This window comes from Numenius arquata, chromosome 2, assembly GCF_964106895.1.
Source record: "Numenius arquata chromosome 2, bNumArq3.hap1.1, whole genome shotgun sequence".
NCBI lineage: Eukaryota > Metazoa > Chordata > Aves > Charadriiformes > Scolopacidae > Numenius > Numenius arquata.
This window is the reverse complement of record NC_133577.1, coordinates 132595810-132616560: the sequence shown is the minus strand read 5'-3', so window position 1 is coordinate 132616560 and position 20751 is coordinate 132595810. Positions and strand designations below refer to the sequence as shown.

At 57.3% G+C, this 20751-nt stretch overlaps 1 protein-coding gene across 1 annotated transcript in view; it reads left to right on the top strand.

Moving 5' to 3' along the window:
* The window catches only part of SHANK3 (SH3 and multiple ankyrin repeat domains 3), a 352413-nt gene that overhangs the window by 132713 nt on the left and 198949 nt on the right, over positions 1 to 20751 (top strand). The window contains exon 12 of the mRNA XM_074166270.1: positions 19996 to 20189. Within this exon, the coding sequence (XP_074022371.1) occupies positions 19996 to 20189 (194 nt within the window). The remainder of the gene's footprint in view (positions 1 to 19995; positions 20190 to 20751) is intronic.

Here is a 20751-nt window from a genome sequence, read left to right as displayed (position 1 = left end):
TTGCTCACCCCACATGCTGGCATCGTGTCTTCTCTTCTAGATCATTTCTTGCCGCTGAGGCTCTCCATTCTCTTCTCAATTTTACCAAGCTTCTCTTAGCTGCAGCCTTTGCTTGTCGTTCTCCATGGTGTCCTGGAAGACATCTTCGTCCTTTTCTAACAAGGCTGTGGGTGCCTGCCCTGAGAGCAGCTGAAGGACGTGTCCTCCAGCAGTAGAGTGCGTGGGCACGGCGTTATAGAGCTTCTGCTGTTTCATAGGATTGTAGAAGGACAAGGTTGCCCAAGAGCTTCACACCAGTGTTACTCTGGGGGAAATGACAGAGCCCGGGACATCAGTGGTGGCATCCCAGCCGTGCTGCCCCTCATGCACACAAGGCCGAGAGTGGGCACAGGTCTGGTGTGTGGTCCATGGATTGTGGTGGTGCAGTGAGAGGGATTTGGGCATGGGAAGAATGGGAGAGCCTTTGGGGGCAGGGGGACCTGGACAGGAGAGACAAAGCCAGTCTGCTGGTACCGAGAAGTGACGGGTCACGGGGAGTATTTAAACCAGTATTTAAATGCATTCACAGGAAAGCCTGAGGGAATCGTGGCAATTTAGAAGTTAGTTTGTCTTGTGGATCCTTGCACAATGTTGCTCAGATTGTTTTGAGGGCCTGAGAATGGCATGTCCAATGGATGAGGTGAAAACCCTCTCTGTAAACGCTGATGTGTCCTCATCCTCAGCCCCTGCACCAATGCTGTCTCCAGCCTGACCCCGGCTCGGTGCAGGGACTGCTGGAGCTCTGTGGAAATGGCTCCTTTTGTCCTCTGGTGTCTTGTGGTTCTTCATCCCTGTGGCCAGAGCCTGCTCTCCTGCTGCTCCAGCGTTTCCCCGGGCATGGCTCAAAGTCCCTCTTGTAGGTGAAACAGCAGGTTATGGTCGTCCGGGGGTTGTTTTGGACTACTTCACAAAGAGGAAATTTAAATGGAAACTCCACCAGTCCCCCTTGTCTTCTTCCTAGAGTTTCATTTAAGGTATTTACATGCTCTAGAGATCCTCTTGCCCGCTGACTACCAGGCACATCCCACTCTTTCCATCAGCTCTTCCTCCTAATCTGATTCACATATTCAAGAGCCAGTTCTAAAATTCAATCAGATCCCCTTTCTAGTTGCCTAATGTACTCCAGCAGAGTTTTTATTATTGGGATATATTAAATTGTGTTGTTCCTCTCCCATTTCTTAAAGGTGCAGTTCTAGTTTCCCTTTTTTTTCCCCAAAATGAATTCTGCAGAACAACTTAGAGAGGACTGCAGTGAGCGGAGCTCGGCGTGTTTCTCCGCTCACCGTCCCCGTGGAGAGGAAGGTCTGACATGCTCTCCGGCTCAGGCACTTCAGTGAAGTAATGTTTTGTGACATCCTTAAATCCGGTTATTTTGCTGCTGGCTGATTTGTCCGCGGGGATGCGGGTGTACCTCCGCTGATACCAGCCGCGCTGGCAGGTAACTGCTGGTACCTGTGGCGGCTCCAGCGTTGCTGTTCCCATGCAAGCCTCGTCTATCCGCCAGCTCCCTGGCTTTGTGGGGGGGTCCTGGGGAGGGGAAGGGCCTGGAGAATGGCTGGGGCTGAAGCCGTTTGTGTATTTGTAGTCCAGGGTGTTGGGGTGAGGAAGTAGCCGTGGCAGTCACTGCTGCAGGAGGGTTTTATCAGCGTCAAAATCTGAAGGCTTAGTCAAAGACAAAGGATAGATACTATGGTGACAATCTACGTGAAGAATTACCGCTTCTGATAAGCAATGTCTTCCCCTCAGTTAAATTCCAGTTTGTATATTTATAATCTGCTTATCTAAATTCCCTATGTGCTTTCAATTGAACACAGCATTCTGCTTCGCTTCCTGCATTAAACCGATTTGTGGCGTTGCCGTGCGCAGCAAACCAGCTCTCGTCGTGCACCCCGAGGTGGTGAAATTCCCTCCATCGGGGAAATTATTGTCCCTCAGCCTTTACCCGAGAGGGGACGTGGCCCTGGTGACCGCTGCAGGGGACCCGACAGCTCTGCCCGCAGGAGTCGGTGCAAGCGCAGGTTAGTGCTGGGTGCCGGCCGCAGCCATCACTGGCCCAGGAGGGCTCGCGTGGTGGCACGGGCCGGCCACAAGCAGCGTGTGGGCTCCCCGGGGTCACACTGGTAACGTCAGGATGGGGATTGCTGCGTGGGGTCAGGGTACTGATAAGGATCGTGTAGCTCTGGGAGCTGTGGCTTCCACCTCCCTGACTGGTGTGCCCGAGGTCCCCTGTGGTGGCCTGTCCTGCTGCAGCAGGGAGCTCTGCCGTGGTTGGGGGTGCCGACAGCGGGGCCGCGTTGCTGGGCACCGAGTCAGCCAGACCGGCCATGGCACTGTCCCAGACGCCGCGGTTATCCAGGTGGGGGTCTGGGAGGGGGTCCCGGGTGCCTTCTGCTGCCCGGGGATGGCATGCGTGGTGAGCAGGCTCGAGTTTTCCCTGTTGCCTTTTGTCTCTGCAATTTGCGGTCGATGGGAGAGACTGGCTGGCGAGGAGCCTGGGCAGAGACCCGGCACAGGGGAGGTGCGTGTTGGGTGGTGGCAGAGATCACCCTGTCATGGGAGCTGCCATAAATACGGTATCGGACAACCTCATTTGTACAGCAATTAGCATCCCCTGCCCTGCCCGGAGTGTGTTGCAGAGCCTGTGGCCGAGGACAGTGCAGGAGATGATGATGGACGGTGTCTGTGTTTGAGAGGGCAATGATGACACGTGAAAGGCAGCGGCGAGACGATGGTTTGAGAGAAGGTGTGAAGGCGGGTGAGGAGCTCCCAAGGTGTGAAGGCACCTGGAGGGTGCTGGGAGCCGCAGGAGATGGGGAGCAAGGCTCTTCCAGGGCGACAGCCTGTTGTGTGCGGGGACAGAGCTGGGCTGCGGACACCCATCAGGGGTCCAACCCCGCAGCTCGCCGAGGGCTGGGGCACTTGGGGGGTACCAAATGTGTGTTTGTCTTTGAAGAAAGGAAGGTAGAAATAATTAATGTAATCTAAGTTTATTGTCAAAGGAGGCAGCTCTCGCATCCAAGCGGGGGGCAGCTGGTGGGTTTGTGGTACCGTGGCCATTGCCTGGGGCCAGACCATGGGGACTGGGGCTGTGCCAGCACCCAACGTGTCTCTGCTGCTGCCAGAGCGTTGCAAGAGCATCCCCGGGGTGGGAGGACCCCTGGGGAATTGTGGTCAGGTGTAGAGGCCACTGAACCCCAGGGATCCAGTCTGGTGTGGAGGAGGAGGGGATGCATGGATGGCGAAAGAGCTGTAAGGAAATCTGGGGCAGGGACCTGTGGGTGTTGGAGCAGGGAAGTGGGGGCACAAGGCAATGGGGTGGTGATGCCCTGCCCGACGGCAGGAGAAAACATGCTACGGGAGACCCAGAGCTTTGGGAAGTGGTTCCGCAAGGGTTAAGGCAAGACGGGAACTGCTGCACCCCATGGAGAAGTGTTTCTGGGAGCGGTGCCCATGGAGGATGGTGTTAATTTGGGAAGCCTCGGGGTTGCAGCAGCCTCCCCTGGCCTGTGTCACCACCCCACTGCCACCAGCCCTGACCCGCTCAGTCTGGATGGGACAGGACAGGGTCTTATTCTCAGAGCATCCCTGTTTCCGTCGCCAGAGGTTCTCTGCAGCTGGAGGCTCGGAGTGGAGCAGCCAAACCTCACTGCCCCCCCACTGCAGAGTCGTGGGAAACACGGGCAGGAATCGGCTCGTGGTCCCACGGGGATCACAGACGGAGTCTCCTCCTGCCTGGCCAGAGTACATGGAAGCTGAATTTGTGTGTTACAGCGCTGTGAAGATGCACACACCTTCATACATGCATATGTAACGTATAGAAATGATTTATTGTGTCTTGCCCTTTATCTCTGTAATCCGTGATTCAGGTTTTAGGGAGCATGTGCATCTTTTTGTGCCATCACTAAACTGAGCCCTCCTGGGTTTACACGTGCTACACGTGCAGCTCCCCAGCAAAGCTGAGCAGAGTAGATCTAATCCATCCGGGCAGCAGTGGGCATCTGATATAACGCCCTGTGTTACACGGTTGGTTCTGGAGCACGTGGCATCGTGCAGAGGTGTAAGGGAAATAAGCAGAGATCTGAATGTGCTGGAGCAGTGGGCTGCTGGACGGGGCAGTGCTGGGGCGGAAGGAGGTTGGGAGGTAAAAATCAAGTGTTGGTCTCGTGAATGGTCTTTAATGTTTTCTGTAGCGTCCTTGACATGAGAAGCACTCTTGAACTGCACTGATGATATAAAGTTGGTGCTTAGGAGGATCGGAATATTAGGAATAATTTGAAGGGTGGGAAAACTAGAAATAAGATAAAACAGTAAGCAAGCTGTACGTAAAAGATAACAACAAAACTTTTGACTATGAGTTCCTAGTTGCCTTATCTGTTAGAAACAATAGAGGGAAATGTTTGGGAATGTTAATCAGGAGATGATGGCCAGTGTCTGTTGTGACACGAAGGCAAAAGCTACTGTAGTTGTACAAAATCCTGTGGGACTTTATATAAAATAGTGTGTACTGTTCACCGTTACAGAGGCTCAGAAAAAGATGAACAGAAGCTAGAGCAGAGGAGGGCTGCTGGTAGGGCCAGGAGACATGGGGGCGACCATCCTGGGACCAGGCCTTGGGCCCCGGGTCCTGTCCCCAGTGACAGCGGGTGCAGGGACAAGTCACAAAATAGAGCCAGTGCCCAGGGGTGACTCCCATGACATATTTGCCCGTAGCTGGTGAGGGGGTCCCCGGCACAAAGCCTGCCCGTGGATTATCCTTTTCTTTAACCAGCAGTGGATTGTCCTCCATGAACTTGTCTAATCCCTTTTTGAAGCCGTCTCTGCTGTTGGCATTCATCGCGTCCTGCGGCACCGTCCCTCCGCTGAGAGAAATGGCTTCTTGTCTGAAACTCCATGTCCCTGCCACAAGGTTAACGGATGCAAAGGCACTGGAAAATGGGCTTGTTTATCCTACGGAATTGGAGACAGAGATGGGATTAAGCACCAGGAAAGGGCAAAATTAACAGAAATGACAGACAGTATTGGCGCAAGTACAAGTTGGTATAGTTTTTCCACACATCAGTATGGAACTGCAAAGTAAAAAGTGACCATCAGAGCTGCAAGGGGAGTTCTTCCAGTAGAAGCACCTTGAGTCGGGTGTTATCTTTTGAGTCCTCCTTGGGTCAGACTTGCTTTCTTTTGTACCTGATGGCTCTTGGTGGAGATGTTTCTGCCTTGACTTTGCTCTGTGGCTTTTTAAGCCCATGTAATCTTTCCACAACATCAGGCAGGGGGAAAATTTTGCAGCTTCTTTACCCTTATGTGAGTAAGTGCCTCCTTCTCTCTAGCGTGGACCGACCCTCTCCCCACTTCGTTTCACACCGTCCAGTTCCTGCCTGTGAACAGCAGATCCCTATTGACCCCTCAGTCCCACCCCTGGTTTCACAGATCTCTGCCATGTGAGAAAACCCCCCAGGTTTTCTCCTCCCAGGCTGGGGATGCTTTGGTTGTGAATCATAGAATCACAGAAGGGTTTGGGCTGGAAGGGACCTTTAAAGGCCATCTAGTCCAACCCCCTGTCATGAGCAGGGACATCTTCAACTAGAGGAGGTCACTCCTTGTGCAGAAGCCATTGTAGCCCTCTGCTCATCCCGGTCACAGTTCCTTGTCCTCTTCCAGATCTGCAACAGCCTTTTGGAGGCAAGAGACCAGAACTGCACAGAGATTCACAACAACAGGTTGTCCATCCACACGGTAGCCTTCATCTTTACATAGCTTCTCGTGGCAGGTTTAATGGTGTGCCATTTCTCTCACAGATACATTTTAATAAGTTGCTGGCCCATTTGCCATGTTCTGGTGCCGAAAGCAGATCTGAGGAGCAGGTGATGCACCACCGTTTGTGGTTCAGCCCTTTCAGCCCTGACTCCGCCGTGGTTTCTCACTGTTCTCACTGCCTCTTTGCTGATGGCGACTCTCTTGGCTCCTGTCAGGGCTGATGCAGTCTCCGATACGCCGTCAGCCAGGAGGAGACCCAGTGTGGGGTCGTCGCCAATCTCTAGCCAATCTCCTGAAAACATAGATGGCAATTTTCATTTTGTTTTTCTACCATGGCTTTATTCTCTTTGAGCACTTCTTTTATACCTCAGTTATCTATTGGTCTTTTAAGTCCCTGACAGGTTTTCTGTTCTTGATGTTTCTGAAAAATGAGTTACCAGTTTTTAGGCTTTCTACATGTTATTCTTAATATTTTCTTCTTTTTTACTGTTTTTTTTTTTTTTTCATTTTCCCCCCATTTAACAAAATAATGCACGATCTGTTCTGTTTTTTCTCATTTAAATACAACTTTGTCTTTTTGACTGCCGTTCCTTACTCCTTACAGCCTGACTTACTCAGCTGTTCTTCAGTCTTGCTGGCTTCCTTTAGGTCTTTCCGAAGTCCTTCTTGACAGGCGGTATGTGTCTGAGCATCCAATAAGGTGTCTTGAAGCAGTCTCCAGGACACCAGCAGGGGCTTTGCTTTTAATGGTCCCTTTTAGTTTCTTATTACCAGAATTAATTTTTATGAATTTTGAAGTCCCGGTGCTTTAAACCAAGCACAAGGGCAGTTGATTTATGGGCTTCCATTGCTTCAGCAAGATTACAAACCTAGCTGCACTGGGGTCACTGTTAAATAATGACTCTTAATTAATAAGATTATGCGCTACAGCACGCTCGCTGGTCAGTGCGAGGTCAGGAATGCATTTTCCTGCGGTTTGTTCCCCGCCCGGCTGCTCCGCTGGCCATGCCTACAGATGGAACCTTGTCATCATGCCCCGACACTGACGGGCAAATTGGGTTCCCTGCCGTTCCCTGGTTGTCCTCAGCATCGCCGTGCTGCCTGGGCGGCAGGGTGTAGTCCCGACCACAGGCGTCTCCTGCTGGAGCATCGACCCATGGCAAGTCCGTGGTCCTTGCTGGCACAATTAACTCGTTAATCGGATTTAGCCTAATCCATCTTTGCAGCGCTCGCCTCCTCCCTGCCGGAGCCCGCTCTGCCGTCCCCAGCGCTTTGTGTGACGCTTCCCTACTGTGTCCGTCTTCCTCCGCGCTTCCAGTGCATCCCCCGTGCCCAGGTCTTTATTGAAGGCATTCTGCAGCTCCCGTCTGGTTTCTAGGGCCGCCAGCTCCTGTGCAGAGGAGCGTACGCGTTAGTTTGGGGGTTCTGCTTTTTCATTCTGTTTGTGCAGCTGCTCCTCATGATTTTTTATCTGACTTTGCCAGCTTCTGTCCTGTCTCTTTGTGGCTTCACCCCACAGCATGAGTCATCCCAGAGCAGGGCTTGTCTGCGTACGCCGCCTTTCCTATCCCTTCAGCTGTAATGCTCTCCTCTAACCTCGCTGATGTTAAATCCCAGCAGCTTGCTTCCAGCGGGGTTTGGAAGTGGTACGTCCCTGCGGCATGGCTATCATATTCTCAGAGTTCTCCTCAGTTTCTAATCAGAACACATCCTTCTTTTTCACACCATTTTCTCAGTCATGCGGTGGGATTTTACCTCCCTGCTCCTCTATCTGCCTTCTGCATGGTGCCCAGGGTACTTCAGAAAACATTAACATGCAGGTCTTGACCTTCAGCTCCCTAGCAGTTGTCTCCAGCTGCTCCCTCCCGCCCTCCTCGTTTCACAGACCTCAAACCCGGGATCCTCCCCAGCGTGCCCAGACATCCCATGGGGTCTGTGATGTTACCAGGAGGGACATCAGTCACCATGAAGTCTACTTGTGTGTCACAAACCTGGTCACCTCTGTGCTGGATAACCAGACCGACTGCTCTGGAATTGGCCTTGTCTGGTGGCATTTCCCCCTTCTCAAACTTTATTCTTTCCTGCCATGAGACTTGCCCCCCTCTTCAGCGGCACCGAGACTGAAGCCAGAGCGGGGATGGCTCCATGCAGTGGGACTTCAGCTCTTCTCTCCTGACGCTGCAGTTGGGTCTCCACCTTCGCCAGATCTGCTCTCTGGTTCAGGGGTTGGCTGTAACTGCTGACTCAGCATCCTAGACCCCTGCAGGGGTTCGCTTTCTTCAGCTGTCACGTTGTCTTTGCTTCTGCAAACTTTCATGCTCGTTTCACTTTCACACCTCCACGCAAAGCTACAAACGACGTGCACGGCTTGTCGTCAGTTGTCCTTATGGCATACGTTTTAGGGTTAGACTTCCCAGACTCGGAGACATTAAGAGCAGTCACACAGCGCTCCAGAACAAAGCCACCCTGTGTGACTTCAGCGGCTCTAATCAAGCGGCTCATCTGCAAGACGAAGCTGGTGCTAAACGAGCTGAGGAGTGACTTTGCAGCGCAGGAGCCAGTTTGCCCCCGGCGCGGATGCTCTTCCTCGGGAGCAGCGTGGGGCTCCGGACCCCCCGGCTGCACGGGGAGTGAGCGCTCACGGCCCGGGACGCCGCCGGTCGTGTTCACACCCACTGGAGTCCTGCACAGACAAAACCCCTCGTGTGCTCTTTGGCCGTTGGCGAGTTGGAAACGGCTATGGTTATTTCAGTAAGTGAAGTGGGGTCAGAGCACAGCCCGAGTGGCACTGCCCAACTGGAGCTGCAGCCACGGCCCCGCTCCTCTCCGGCTGCCTTCATCCCGTGGGCACCAGCTCAGCCTCTGGCACACCTCCGGGGGAAGAGGGGACTGTTCAGTCCTGTGTTTGCTGAGCTGAGTAAGGAATAGGCCTCACCACCCCGTGTCCTGCAGGGGACCTGTTCACGGTCATCCCTCTCAGATGCTTCTTTCAGTGCCTTTGGTAGATCTCAGCTGGTCAGGGGCAGTGGTGGAAACCTCAGTGTTGTCTTCTGCGCAGCCGCTGCCGCTCTGAGCACTGGGAGATGAGGGACAGCCCAGTGGGCCCATTTCCAGAGCCTTTGGGTCCCATTTCCACCTGCTGTGGCTGGCTCTGTCTGCAGCCTTGTCTTTGGGTCACTTTGCCAGAAGCTGGGACATGGCTCCTGATCCTGAGAACGTTTGGAGTGCTGGGTGACCGTGGTGGCCAGGGCTGGGGTCCCATGTGAAGGTGGTGTCACTGCCGTGGTGAGCTCTGGATGCCTCCTGCCTGGTGCCACCACTTCTGCAAGAACTGTGTCACTGCCTGGATCCTGAATCAGACTCTGTGGTGGCAAAACATCTCTGGTGGCAGCAGTGGGGACAATAGTCCCCTTCCCAGGTGCCTGTCTGCTCGCGGCGGCACAACACGCCGCTCTGCCCAGGCGCGTGACTCACCACCCTCCCTTTTTGAGAGATACAGATGCGGAGTAAATGGGAATCAATTACGCTTCCTACACAAAGAATCCCCTTGATTTGGCATCTGACACAGACACATCCTTCCTTCCCAGGGAATGAAATTGAAAATTAATTTGCGTTCCAGGGAAATTTCAATTATGAACGCTCTTCCTCAGCGGTGACTCTGCTCAGCCACGTCACACACGTGAGAGACCCCACAGCACCGGCACTGAGCGTCTGCGGTGCCAGAGGGTCCCTTCCCGAGCAGACCCCCGGGGCTGGGCTGTGCTCGGGGGGACGGTCCCCGCGGACGGAGCTGCTGCTGCCCCTTCCCCTCTCCATGGCGGGGACGGACCCCCTTCGCCCTGCAGCCCCTGCGATGGAATCAGGGGCTGAGCTGAGCAGCAGCCCCAGGAGCGTGGCGTCCCCTCGCACCGGTCCCAAACGTTACGTACCACAAGGGTCTGTGTGTGCACGTCCGGGAACGAAGGAGACGGGTGATTTAACTGCCGAGTACCGAGGGGCTGTGCCTCGAGGGGCTGGGATGGATATTCAGCACTACCTTCACCCTGTACCTCGGGCAGAGGCAGTGACCAGGGACCGGGAGAGGTCCATGAGTGGTCTCCAGGACACGGGTGACGGACCTGACTCCCTGCGGTCTGGGACATGGCATTGGGCAAAATGCCTGAACTCCTGATCCGGGGCTTGAACAGCAAGCTGTGTTCATGTCCAGCATCTCCTCTATGCTCTCCCTTATTTTGCTTTATCTGAACAATAATATGGAAAATAAAAGAAGGAAAAGGAAAAAAAAATTATTTCCATATATCAAGCAGGCCCATAGCTGTTTCCAGATCTCTTTCATCTTTCTGGAGATGCAAACTGGCAGGTCCCGGTGGCCGCAGACGTGGTCTCGGTGGGGCTGGCATGCTCATGGTGCCTCCTCCTCACCTCTGCTGGCTTGGGCTGCGTCCCCGGCAGACCCAGCCCTCCTCGCTGGAGGGACAGCATGTGGTGGAGAAACATCCACAACACCATGAGTTCAGGTAAAAAATTCTTCAGGACTGAGTGTCTTACAATGTCATGGAAAACATCAGTATTCCCAAAGCACCAGTCCTTTGAGAAGAAATCTCTTCCTCTGTGCCATGCGGGTCACCAGTTTTCTTTGATCAGTCTTGGGCGATGACGGTTTCGGTGAAAGAGCGGTTGCTGACAGGAGGTGTGGATCCGAGTGATGTGTGAACCACAAGGAGATGGCTGCAGCCACCCTGGGTGTCCCCTGGAGGCCGTGTCCCCGGCTGGAGCTGGTTTCCACATCTCACAACCAGGACGGTTTGGCCCCGGTGTTCTTGGTAAAGTGCGTTACGTCCAAGTTTTGAAGCTGCGGTTTTCTAAGCAGAGCCAGTGTCTGAGCAGGGACGTTGCTGTCAGGGGCTGTGGCGTTTCTGGGACGCTCTTGGCCGGGCTCTGCTGTCCTCTCTGGGGCCACGGCCCCCTCGCTGCCCCGGGTGCTCCCCGGCGCCGCAGCAGACAGCGGCTCCTCTCTCTGCCCTGCGAGGAGGGGAAAAGAAGGGCTCTGGCCCAGCCGCGGGACAACACTCTGCGCCCTGCCGGCGCAGGGGGAATTCTGTGCAAAGCTGCTGCCTTCTCTGGGCCTGAGGTGCGTCCCGTGTCCTCCCGCACCAAGGGCTGCTTCTGGAGTTTGGGTCAGGCGATGGAGCAGTTGCTGTGTGACCTTCCACGCTGCCTTTCCTCCCCTGGGGACATTCTGAGCTGCGTTTTGGCAGGGTGGGATACGTTTCTGTGCAAGTCCCCGTTCTTTGGCCTTATTTTAATCCTTTAACAGTTCCAAGCAGTTCCAGTAACTTCTGGACTCAACCGTGGCTGTCTCCCAGCCACTGCTCCCGTGATGAAGGGTCTATGTGGGCAGAATGAGTGAATATCACTTGGTCAAATTATTTAAATTCACCATTGAATGCGAGTTGGAAAGTAACTTAGAGCTGCCGTCGCAGAGACAGAGAGTGAGTGCTGGAGCCCGGGGGGTGTGTGAGAGTGGGGTCCATTAGGAAACTTTGGATCTCCAGCAGCAAGGACAAAGAGGGTAATGATCTATGGGCATTAGTCCAGGCCAGCCGTGGCATCTGCCTAACAGAGCTCAGAGTGACGACCGTTGTGTTTGGAATAGAAATACTGGTGTCTTTGTGCTGGCTCTTGAAACAAACCCACCAGAGTGGGATATTTAGCTTGGAAAAGGCAGTTTCAGGATCATCGTTGCTGGTTTCTCGGAGGCGTGGGGGGCTACGTGTCTCTAGCTGAAGGGTGTGCAAGGAGAGTGCCTTGGGTTGAAGAATCTGTTAGATGCACAAAGGAGAATCAAAAAGTGGGCCAAGAAGGTGTTCTTGGGTGAGTTGGCCAAGAGGTGCCAGCATTTTCCTAAGGGGGGGAGAGCTAATGTAATTCAAGGAGTTAGCTGCAGGCTTCTGATTAATAAAATAATAAAAATGGTCATGAGTTAAGCAAATAAAGCTTAAAGACCAACGTTCCAGACTACAGTGCCAAAGTCTCAACTCATTCTCCTCGTGGTTCTTGCTGCAGATGCCTGTACCATCTAAACGGTTCTTCCAAGGTCATTTTAGTGAAGGCAGAAGGTGTCAAGCTGTGGGTTGTGGAGTCAGAAGGTTGTGCTGGAGTCACCAGATCTACCTCAGCCTTTGTCACGGTGCTCTGTGGAGCTGCCTGGGCACCTGGAGAGAACCTTGTAGAAGAAGTCCTTCTAGACTTCTAGGTCTGCTCAGTGTCTGGCCCCGTACAGGGAGGCTGTGATGTGAACATTTGTTTATGAGGAATGGAATGTGTACCCCCAAACCAGTTGCACACAGCAGATGCCGAATGCCATGTGTAGGGCACTGGGTTTTGACCGAGACACACAAAAGGACTTAGCAACCAAAGTATTGAAGGTTTTGCAGTCACAGGCTTTGCAAATGATTTCTGTCTTTACCAAGTAGCTCCTGCCTTCTGCATGGCGTGGGTTCCTCCACCTCTGGGAGCTGCAAAGACACAGACCTTCTGAGATTGGAAGGTTCATAGTGCCTAAAGCAGGGAGGGACCTATTAACCATCTTCTTTCACTCCTGGGCAACACTGACCACGAGATACTGCTGAAATTACTCTGCTTTTTCTTTTTTTTTTCATAGAGCAGAATTTCTGAAATATCTTGTCATGATCAGCAGCAGCTTGTGAGGGTCTACCTGGACCTTTGCCTCCATCCTCCAGGGGGGTGTGGGGTTCGGAGATCCTCTTGCAGCTCCTTTCCGTTACTGTCTACCATGAACTTGTGTGCCTTCAGCAGATTGAGGTTCTCTCCCCCCTTTGTGAAGAGCACCTGCCAGAGAGTGAGGTGTGCATGTTAATTGGTGGCGGTTGCCTGTTCCTGCACTTGCTGGGCTTATCAGACAGGTTGTCCAAATTCCTAAGGACTGTGATCTTGCGGGATAGGCAGGATTAGAGGCATAATTTTCAGAAATCCCGTTATCCTCTTTGTCAACTGATAAAACTATATTTTGTCTTTTCAGTAGGACTCTAAGATCTGATGGAGCTGCCCAGTGATATAGAACACTCTCAGCTGTCAGGGTGGAGAGGCACAAATCCAGCTACCGCTGGGGATGTTCCACTGGCAGGGATGCAACAGAGTGCTTTAAGGAGTGAATCAATATCTGTGATTATATAAAGGGAGACAAAACCTTTTAATTAATTGTCTCTCTCGGGTTTCCAGTTCCGCTCCATCTTCTCCAGACACGTTTGTAAGGCTGCAGCCACAGCCGGGGGAGGTGTTTGTACTTGAGGGGAGGCAGCTCAACACCCCGACGGATCATTGCGCTGAAGCCCGGGGAGGAGGGTGCCAGCAGGACCTCTGCCAGCTGCCGCTTTGGCCAGCTTTCATGGCCGTTGCCAGCGTGTCCTTGGCCGCAGACTCTCACGCCAGGCTTCTGAAGCATCTTGTGGGTCAGGGCTGCCAGCGCTGCTCGGACGGACGCTCCTCTTCCCAGGGTTTTTGCGTTGGGCTGCTGGCTGAGTGGCTGACATCATCCCACACGGCGTTTCCCTCGGGGAGGATCCCCAATGAGCTCCTGCTGCTCCCAGCGATGCCGGGATCTGACCCAGGGCTCCGCAGCTCCTGCTTTACATCGTTGCTCGGGCCCTTGTGCTAATTAGCTGAGCGCTGGTCTGGTGGCTGTCAGAGGAGGAGCAGGGAGGGCGAGTGACTCCCGTTCTCCCGTTGCCTTCCTTTTCCCGAGCAGTGGGAATCTGCCACTAATTGGCTCTCGTTAGCAGGTGACTGTGCTATTCTCATGTAGCTGTGCAGAGAGGATCTGAGACCAGAAGTTTCTCAGCAGACGGAGCAGCAAGCTAAATGAGCTGTGCTCTAGGAGCTGGAAGGAAGAAAACCGTTTTGTGCGAGAGCACTAGCAGTCGGCCCCGGAATATCAGCCGGGGTCTGCCTCGTTACCCAGCTCGGGGAGGGGAAAGGGGGGGGTCCTGCTCTGCCTCTTTGGCTGGGGGGGAGCCCCAGTAGTGAGGCATAAAGCTCTCAGCATCAGAAACTGCCTCCTGAATTTTGGGCAGAACCTGTGTCTCTTGGTCGTTATATCTGTCCGACCCAGGCGATACCCTCAACAGAGTGTCCCTGAAGATCTCTCCCATTCCTGAATTCAGGATTGCTCCCTAAGTAGCTGATGGACAGCCAGGGGAAATTCCTGTTGACCCCGAATGTATGCTGGGGGGTACCCTGCTGGAAAGCAGCTTTGCAGAGAAGGTCCTAGGGGTCCTTCTAGTTGACACTAAGTTGAGCATGAGCCATCAATGTGCCCTCGCCACAAAGAAGGTGAGCGGTCTCCTGGGTTGCGTTAGGCAAAGCGTCTGCAGCAGGTTGAGGGGGTTGATCCTTCCCCTCCGCTCAGCACTGGTGAGGCCACACGGGGAGCGCTGGGTCCGGTGCTGGGCTCCCCAGGACAAGAGAGAGATGGACATACAGGAGAGAACCCTGTGAAGGACCATGGAGATGATAAAGGGACTGGAGCATCTCTCCTGTGAGGAAAGGCCAAGAGAGCTGGAATGGTTCAGCCTGGAGAAGACTCGGGGGATCTCATCAATGTGTATGAACACTTGCAGGGAGGGTGCCAGGAGGATGGTGCCAGAAGGATGGAGCCAGGCTCTCCTCAGTGGTGACACAACCAGAGGCAAACTGAAATGCAGGAGGTTCCCTCTGAACATCAGGAAACACTTTTCCACAGTGAGATTGACAGAGCACGGGCACAGGTTGCCCAGAAAGGTTGTGGAGTCTCCGTCCTTGGAGATGTTCAAAAGTCATCTGGATCCACCGGCTGAAGGTGTCCCTGCTTGAGCAAGGGGTGGGATGGGGCGACCTCCGGAGGTCCCTGCCAGCCTCAACCCTTCTGTTCGATTCTGTGAATCTGGGAAAGTTTTGGAAGCGACAAAGCTGCTGTTTTCTTGCTGGAGCTGGAATCGTTTCCACCAAACCCAGTCTGTTCCCGTATCTGTCAGCCAGGCTTGGAGTAACAGTCTGAAACTCCGGATCAGCAAAAGCGTTTCTTCCAAGGGACACGCAGTAAGTGCCATAATCGAGAAGCAGCGTTTGGTTGTCAGTCACATTCCGTCTGACGGTGCCGTGTCAGAAGGACCGGGTGGAATTCCTAGTGCTGCTTGTGCGATGGCAAAATCTCTCTTGCCAAACCCCCAAAGAGCGTGACTCAATGGAGACCGCGGCCGCTCTCGCTGGGGGACAAAGCTGAGGGACCGTGGCAGGGCGCGTGTCCTGCGCTTCTCCCCACCACGCGATGGGTGCCAGTGCCTCCAGAAAGGTTCCTTCAGAGAAGTCCTCTCCAGGTGCTCCGTGGGTGCGGAGCTGTGTGTGTGAGAGCAGATAAATGTTCTCAGAGCAAGGGGAGCACTTTACAAACCCTTTCTTCCATGGCCGAAGTGAAAGACAGCTCCAGCACCAGAGACAAATAAGCTGGAAAAAAAAAAAGGCAAAAAAGCATGCTTTTGGGATTGGAGCCTTGTGGACAGGAACAATTTAACAGTCATACAGTTAGGAGGAAAGGCTAACAGGTTAACTGCAAAGCTGCCAAATACATTTCATTCCTGAGGGGATCAGCTTATAGCACGTTTTAAAACAGCAGGAAGTTTCTCCATGCAAAAACCTTTCTGTAGCCTAAAGCAACAAAAATCTGATATTCAAAGGGGAAAAATGCAGGATCTGTAAGAGATATTTTCATGATAATGTGTGAGACACCTTAGTGTGCTCATCGGAGTCAGGCAGGAGCGTGGCCAGGCAAACCCTGGGTGATTCCCACAGCTCTGGCACAGCCCCGTGGGCTGGGATCAGCCATGGCCCCTGGTCCTACCACCGCGGCTCCCCCAAAACCGACACCTCGCACCGCGGGCACTCTGCTGGGACAGTGGTGGGCAGGAACTCCCTGAAGAAGGGGGAAGGAGGAGGAGGTGGAGGAGAAGGAGGAAGAGAAGGAGGGTTGCTTAAACCTACACCAAGAATCCTTCAGCCAGAACTCAGCTCACAAAAAGTGATTCTCTTCTGATCAGCCCCTTGAGAGCGCGGGAAAATTCAAGGAGCCGCACTGGGTGTTTGGGGCTGCTCAGTGTGTCTGAGGTAATTGTGGGGGCTGTTACGGTTTGTTCATTCACTTGTGGTGGTTTGAACCTACCCCCCGCCTGGGGAAGGGACCTGTGGCTTCCCTCAGAAAGGACGGTGGCTTTTTGAGTCCCGAGTCCACTCTTCGTGAGGAAGCTCCTCCGTAGCAGGACCCAACACTGCTTCTGGTGGAGGTGCTGTGTCAGATGGTCAGGTCTCCATCACCATGTCCAGGTGCTGTTGAGCCTGGATGCTCACGGGGGCTAAAATATCTGTAAGAAGCATGAGACATGGAGTCGAGTCCATCTCAAATAGTTATTTTCACCAGGCAGAGCAGGTGTGAGGCCTCAGAAATGTCATCCAAAGGCGTGCCATCAGGTTTGCACTGCAGCGTTTCTGGAGCGCTTATCTGTGGGAGACCCAAACCCAAGCAGCCCCCCCGCAGGACCTGACCAGGAGGAGCACCACATGTGGGCGAAGCCTCCAAAGAAACCCCATGTCAGCTTGGCGGTTCCTGGAGAAGGTCACTGGTTGCAGAGGCAGCGTGTGAGATGGGAGGACATGTCCTCCATCCGCTGCGGAGGCTGCCGGACCAGAGGGTTCCTCTCACCAGTGTCCTTTGGTTGAATGATGCCCACCGCTGGGCTCATTCACCCAGCGTCCCTCTCCCGTCCCTGCGGTGGAATCCGACATGCAGCTGGGAGGGAGGAATTCCAGATAAACGGCCACTGCAAAGAGAAGAGCCCCGTGATCCTCAGGGGCAGGGTCTCCTTCAGCAGAGGAAGGGGCTGCTCCTCTTCCGCAGTGACTGCATTTTATTTGGGCTGCACCCCCAGCACCTCGTGGGGAGCCCTCTCCTCTGGCGCCCGGGGGGCCCCGCGTGTCTCGGGGAGGAGAAGGAGGATGAGGATGTGGGCATCGCTCAGCGAAATCACGATTATCCACTGGGGACGTGAGGAAGCTCCTCGGCTGCTGAATAAACACGGACGTGGCTGTGTGTGTTTTATTCATAACGTCCCCGGAGCCCTGGCTGCTGCTCGGAAATGAGCCCCGCGTCCAGCCCCCACGGGCTGCAGCCGAACTCGGCCGAGCAGAGCACGAAACCCGCTCCTCCGGGCCCCCAGGCGCCGCGTGGCCGGGGTGGTAAAGGAGGTGAGGAAACACCTTGTCAGCTCGTGTGGAAACGCGCCAGGAGACGCTCCGCTCCCGACGGATGGAGAACAGAAAACTCCTTCCCCGCAGCTTTTTCCACGTTTTCCGGTTGGGAATACAGGTAGAAATGTTCCCTGAGCGGAGCCCAAACCTGGAGCAGCTGCACGACTGACACAGGTCTCTATCAAGCAGGCATTAACATGAAATATGATTAAGCTAATTAGCATCCTTTAATTGAAATTGAGCCTGCCCAAAGAGGGCAAACAGAAATGGTGCTATTCTTTGAAACGATTACAAAACTTGTTATAAATGTACCTCTGACATAATGGATGGAGGCTTCGGAGACATTTAGACTTAATAACTCCTTAACGATTAAAAAACGAGTGTGCTACGGAATTGATATGGCAGATCGGCACCGGGTTGCAACCACATAATTAACGCTTCCCCGGCGGTGCTGCTCCAGAGGAGCCGTGGGACGCGGGGCTGTTGTCATCTTCCCGTCACCCCTGCAAGGACCGGCTCTTGGTCCAGCAGCGGCACCTTCAAACGTCACGCGGAAAGCGATGGATGCCAGGTTGTTGCTGAGAAAACGCCCCAGCCACGGTGCATCGAGCTGCGGGAGGGTGCCAGCATCAGGGGGGAGCGGTGGCTTCCTCGGTGGCCTTGGTGGCTGGTAGTGGGTACCCTGGAGAAGCCAAGTGGCTGGAGCGGGGTCCCCCCTGCTGACAGGTCTGTGCGGGCACCCAGCGGTGCTGGGGGGGGTTCATAGCTCCGCGCCGCAGTGTTCCCCCCCCCCCGTGCACCACCCGCCCTCTGGGTGCTGGAGGCTGCGTGCCCCCCGGGCATCGCGCGCAGCGGGGTGGGGGGCTGCGGCGTCGGGGATGCGCGCTGCACCCGGCAGATATTTCTGTGCAGCACCTCCATTCCCTGCGAGCTCCTCGTGACTGCGTCTGGAAACACACCGGGGCCTTGCAGCCACCCCAGCCGGGCTTTAATATCTCTGCGCTGACTAAAAATGATTCTGGAGTGACATTTACAAGTATTATAAGGAAAGGGTAGCTATTTATTTCTTATTAAGTGTTTTTTCCCTTGAGGGACTGTAACTTTGCAGCGCTGAAGCGGCAGGGCTGAGGCGGGCAGGTCATGGCGCGCGTCCCCCTCCCCGTCCCCCTCCCCGCTGTGGCAGTGCCTTCTCTGGCGCCTGCGGTTCGGGCACCCCGGGGGTGGGGGGTGGGACAGGGGGTTCGGGCACCCCGGGGGTGGGCGAGACACGAAGCCCTGCTCCCTCCCCCGGGCCGTCTTGGCGTTGGGTCACCCTTGGAGCGCTGCGCCCCGATGGCGAGGGTGCTCCTGGGGGAGCAGAGACTGTCCCAGGCCGAGGGACGCCGTCCCTTCTCCTGGCTGCCCCCCGCTTTCCGAGGAGCAGTGTCCTTTGGGGTACAGCCGTTTCTGGGGTGCGCGGATGGGGCAGCTTCTCCTGCCGCAGCGGCTGCTCCCCTCCGGCACCGGCACCAGGCAGCGGAGGGTCTGCAGCAGGGGACCCCCTGCCCCGCCGTGCCCCTGCCCCTCCCGGGGGGCAGCAGGAGGGTGGCTGGGGGCAGCCCCACTGGGGCTGTGGGTGCCCTGCCCCACGGACCTGGGGGGCGTGGGCGCTGTGGCGGGGCGGGGGGGGATGTCCGCACCCAACAGGGGCTGTGAGTGCCGATCAGGGGGGCTGCGGAGCGCGGGCGCTGGGGGGCTGCAAACTGCAGGGGCTGCGGGAGGGACGTGGGGCGCTGCCAGTCCCGACCCCCCCCGTGTGCGGGGGGCTGCGAGCGGGAGGACTGCGGGGCGCGGGGCCGGCAGGGCGGGGGCAGAGGGGACACACACCCCCACCCCCCCCGGCACTGCCCCCGTGCAGCGGGCACCGCTGTCACCCCCCGCGACACCGCTCCCTGCCCCGGCACCGGCAGCTGGGCACCCCCGCCCCCGAAACAGTGCACCCCCCAGCGGCCCCCCCCCCCACTGCCTCACCGGGCATTGCCCCCCCAAAACTGCCACCCTCCACACCCCCCCACTGTCTCGATCCGCATCGCCCCCCTCCCCCAAACTGCCACCCCCCTGCATGCTGCCTCCCCGGGCATTGCCCTCCGGAACCCTCCTCCCCCGCGTCTCGCCGGGCATTACCCCCCCAAAACTGCCCCCCTCCGCTGTCTCGCCTGGCATCGACCGCCCCAAAGCGCCCCCCCGCGCACCCCCCGAACTGACCCCCCGCCCGCTGCCTCGCCGGGCATTGGCCCCCTCTAACCGCCCCCCCGGCTCTCTTCCCCGCACGCTCCCGCTGCTCCCCGGGGAACCCCCCCATCTCCCCGTCACTGTGTGTCCCCCCCCCCCCCCCCCCGCCCCCGGAGCCGCCCCCCGGCGGTGCCCCCCCCGCCCCGGCTTCCCCGCCGGCCGCCAGGGGGCGGTTCGGTGCGCGGCCCCGGCCCCGCGGCGGCGGCGGCGGCGGCGGGTGGGTTCGGCGGCGGCGGCGGGAGGCGGCCGGGGGCGGGCGGGCGGCGGGAGGCGGCCGGGCCGGCGCCGTCCCCGCCCGCAGGGGGAGGAGCCGCCGGCGGCGGCACCTGCCCCGGGCCATGGTGCGCGCGGCGGCGGCGCGGCGCCGGAGGGAGCGGAGCGCGGCGCGGGGCGGGCGGCGCCGCGCCATGGAGCCGGCGGCGGGCGGCGGCCCCCCAGCCGCAGCCGGTGCCCGCGCCCGGGCGGCGCCGCGGCGGCCGGGGCTGCGCTGAGCGGCCCCCCCCCCCCCCCCCCCCCCCCTTCCCCTCCCGCCCCCCGCCCCGTCCCCGCCGGCCCCGCCATGGCGCAGCCCGCGGGCCGCGGCGGGCCGAGCCGCGAGCTGCCGGGCATCAGCACCGTAACCTACGTCTTCGTTTACAGCCCCGGCGGCCCGGCGGGGTCCCCCGGGCCCGGCCCCGGCCCCGAGCCCGCACCGCACGCCGCGCCCGCCCCGCTGCGCGGGCCCAAGCGGAAGCTGTACAGCGCCGTGCCCGGCCGCAAGTTCATCGTGGTGAAGAGCTACGCGCCGCAGGGCGAGGGCGAGATCCAGCTCAACCGGGGCGAAGCCGTCAAGGGTGAGTGCGGGCGGCGGGGGGCGGGGGCGGCACCCACCTGCGGCGGGCTCCGGTCCCGCCCGGCCACGGGCTGGCGGCCGGCGGCGCCGCTCGCCCCGTCTGGGGCCGCGGGGCTGTGGCCCGGCGGTGGGGGCGGCGGAGCCGTGGCGTCCCCGGCCAGCTCCAGCCCCAGGGCCGCAAGTCCCTCGGTCGGGCCCGGGTGCGATGGCCGGGCCCCGGGGCTGCCCGGTGGCGGGGTCACACCTCCTCAACGTGGCCCTGGGGCTCTGGCCCTGCGGCCGGACCCCGGGTCGTCGGTCCCGCCGTGCGACGCGGGGCCGTGGGCGCCGTGCTCTGCCGGGACCCCCGGGAGGAGCGGGCGTCTCTCCGAACCCTCTTCTCCCAGCCCGGGGTTGACTTTGTGCCCCGAGAGCTGCTCCTGCCCAGTGCCGTGGGGCGGCTGCGGGCTCCCCGGTTGGCAGCCCACCCCTGGCGCGGGCGAGAGGGGCGAGGGGGAGGTGGGCGAGGAAGCGCTTCCCAAACAAAACTCCCAACCAGGCGACGCGGAGCTGCCGGGGGGCCG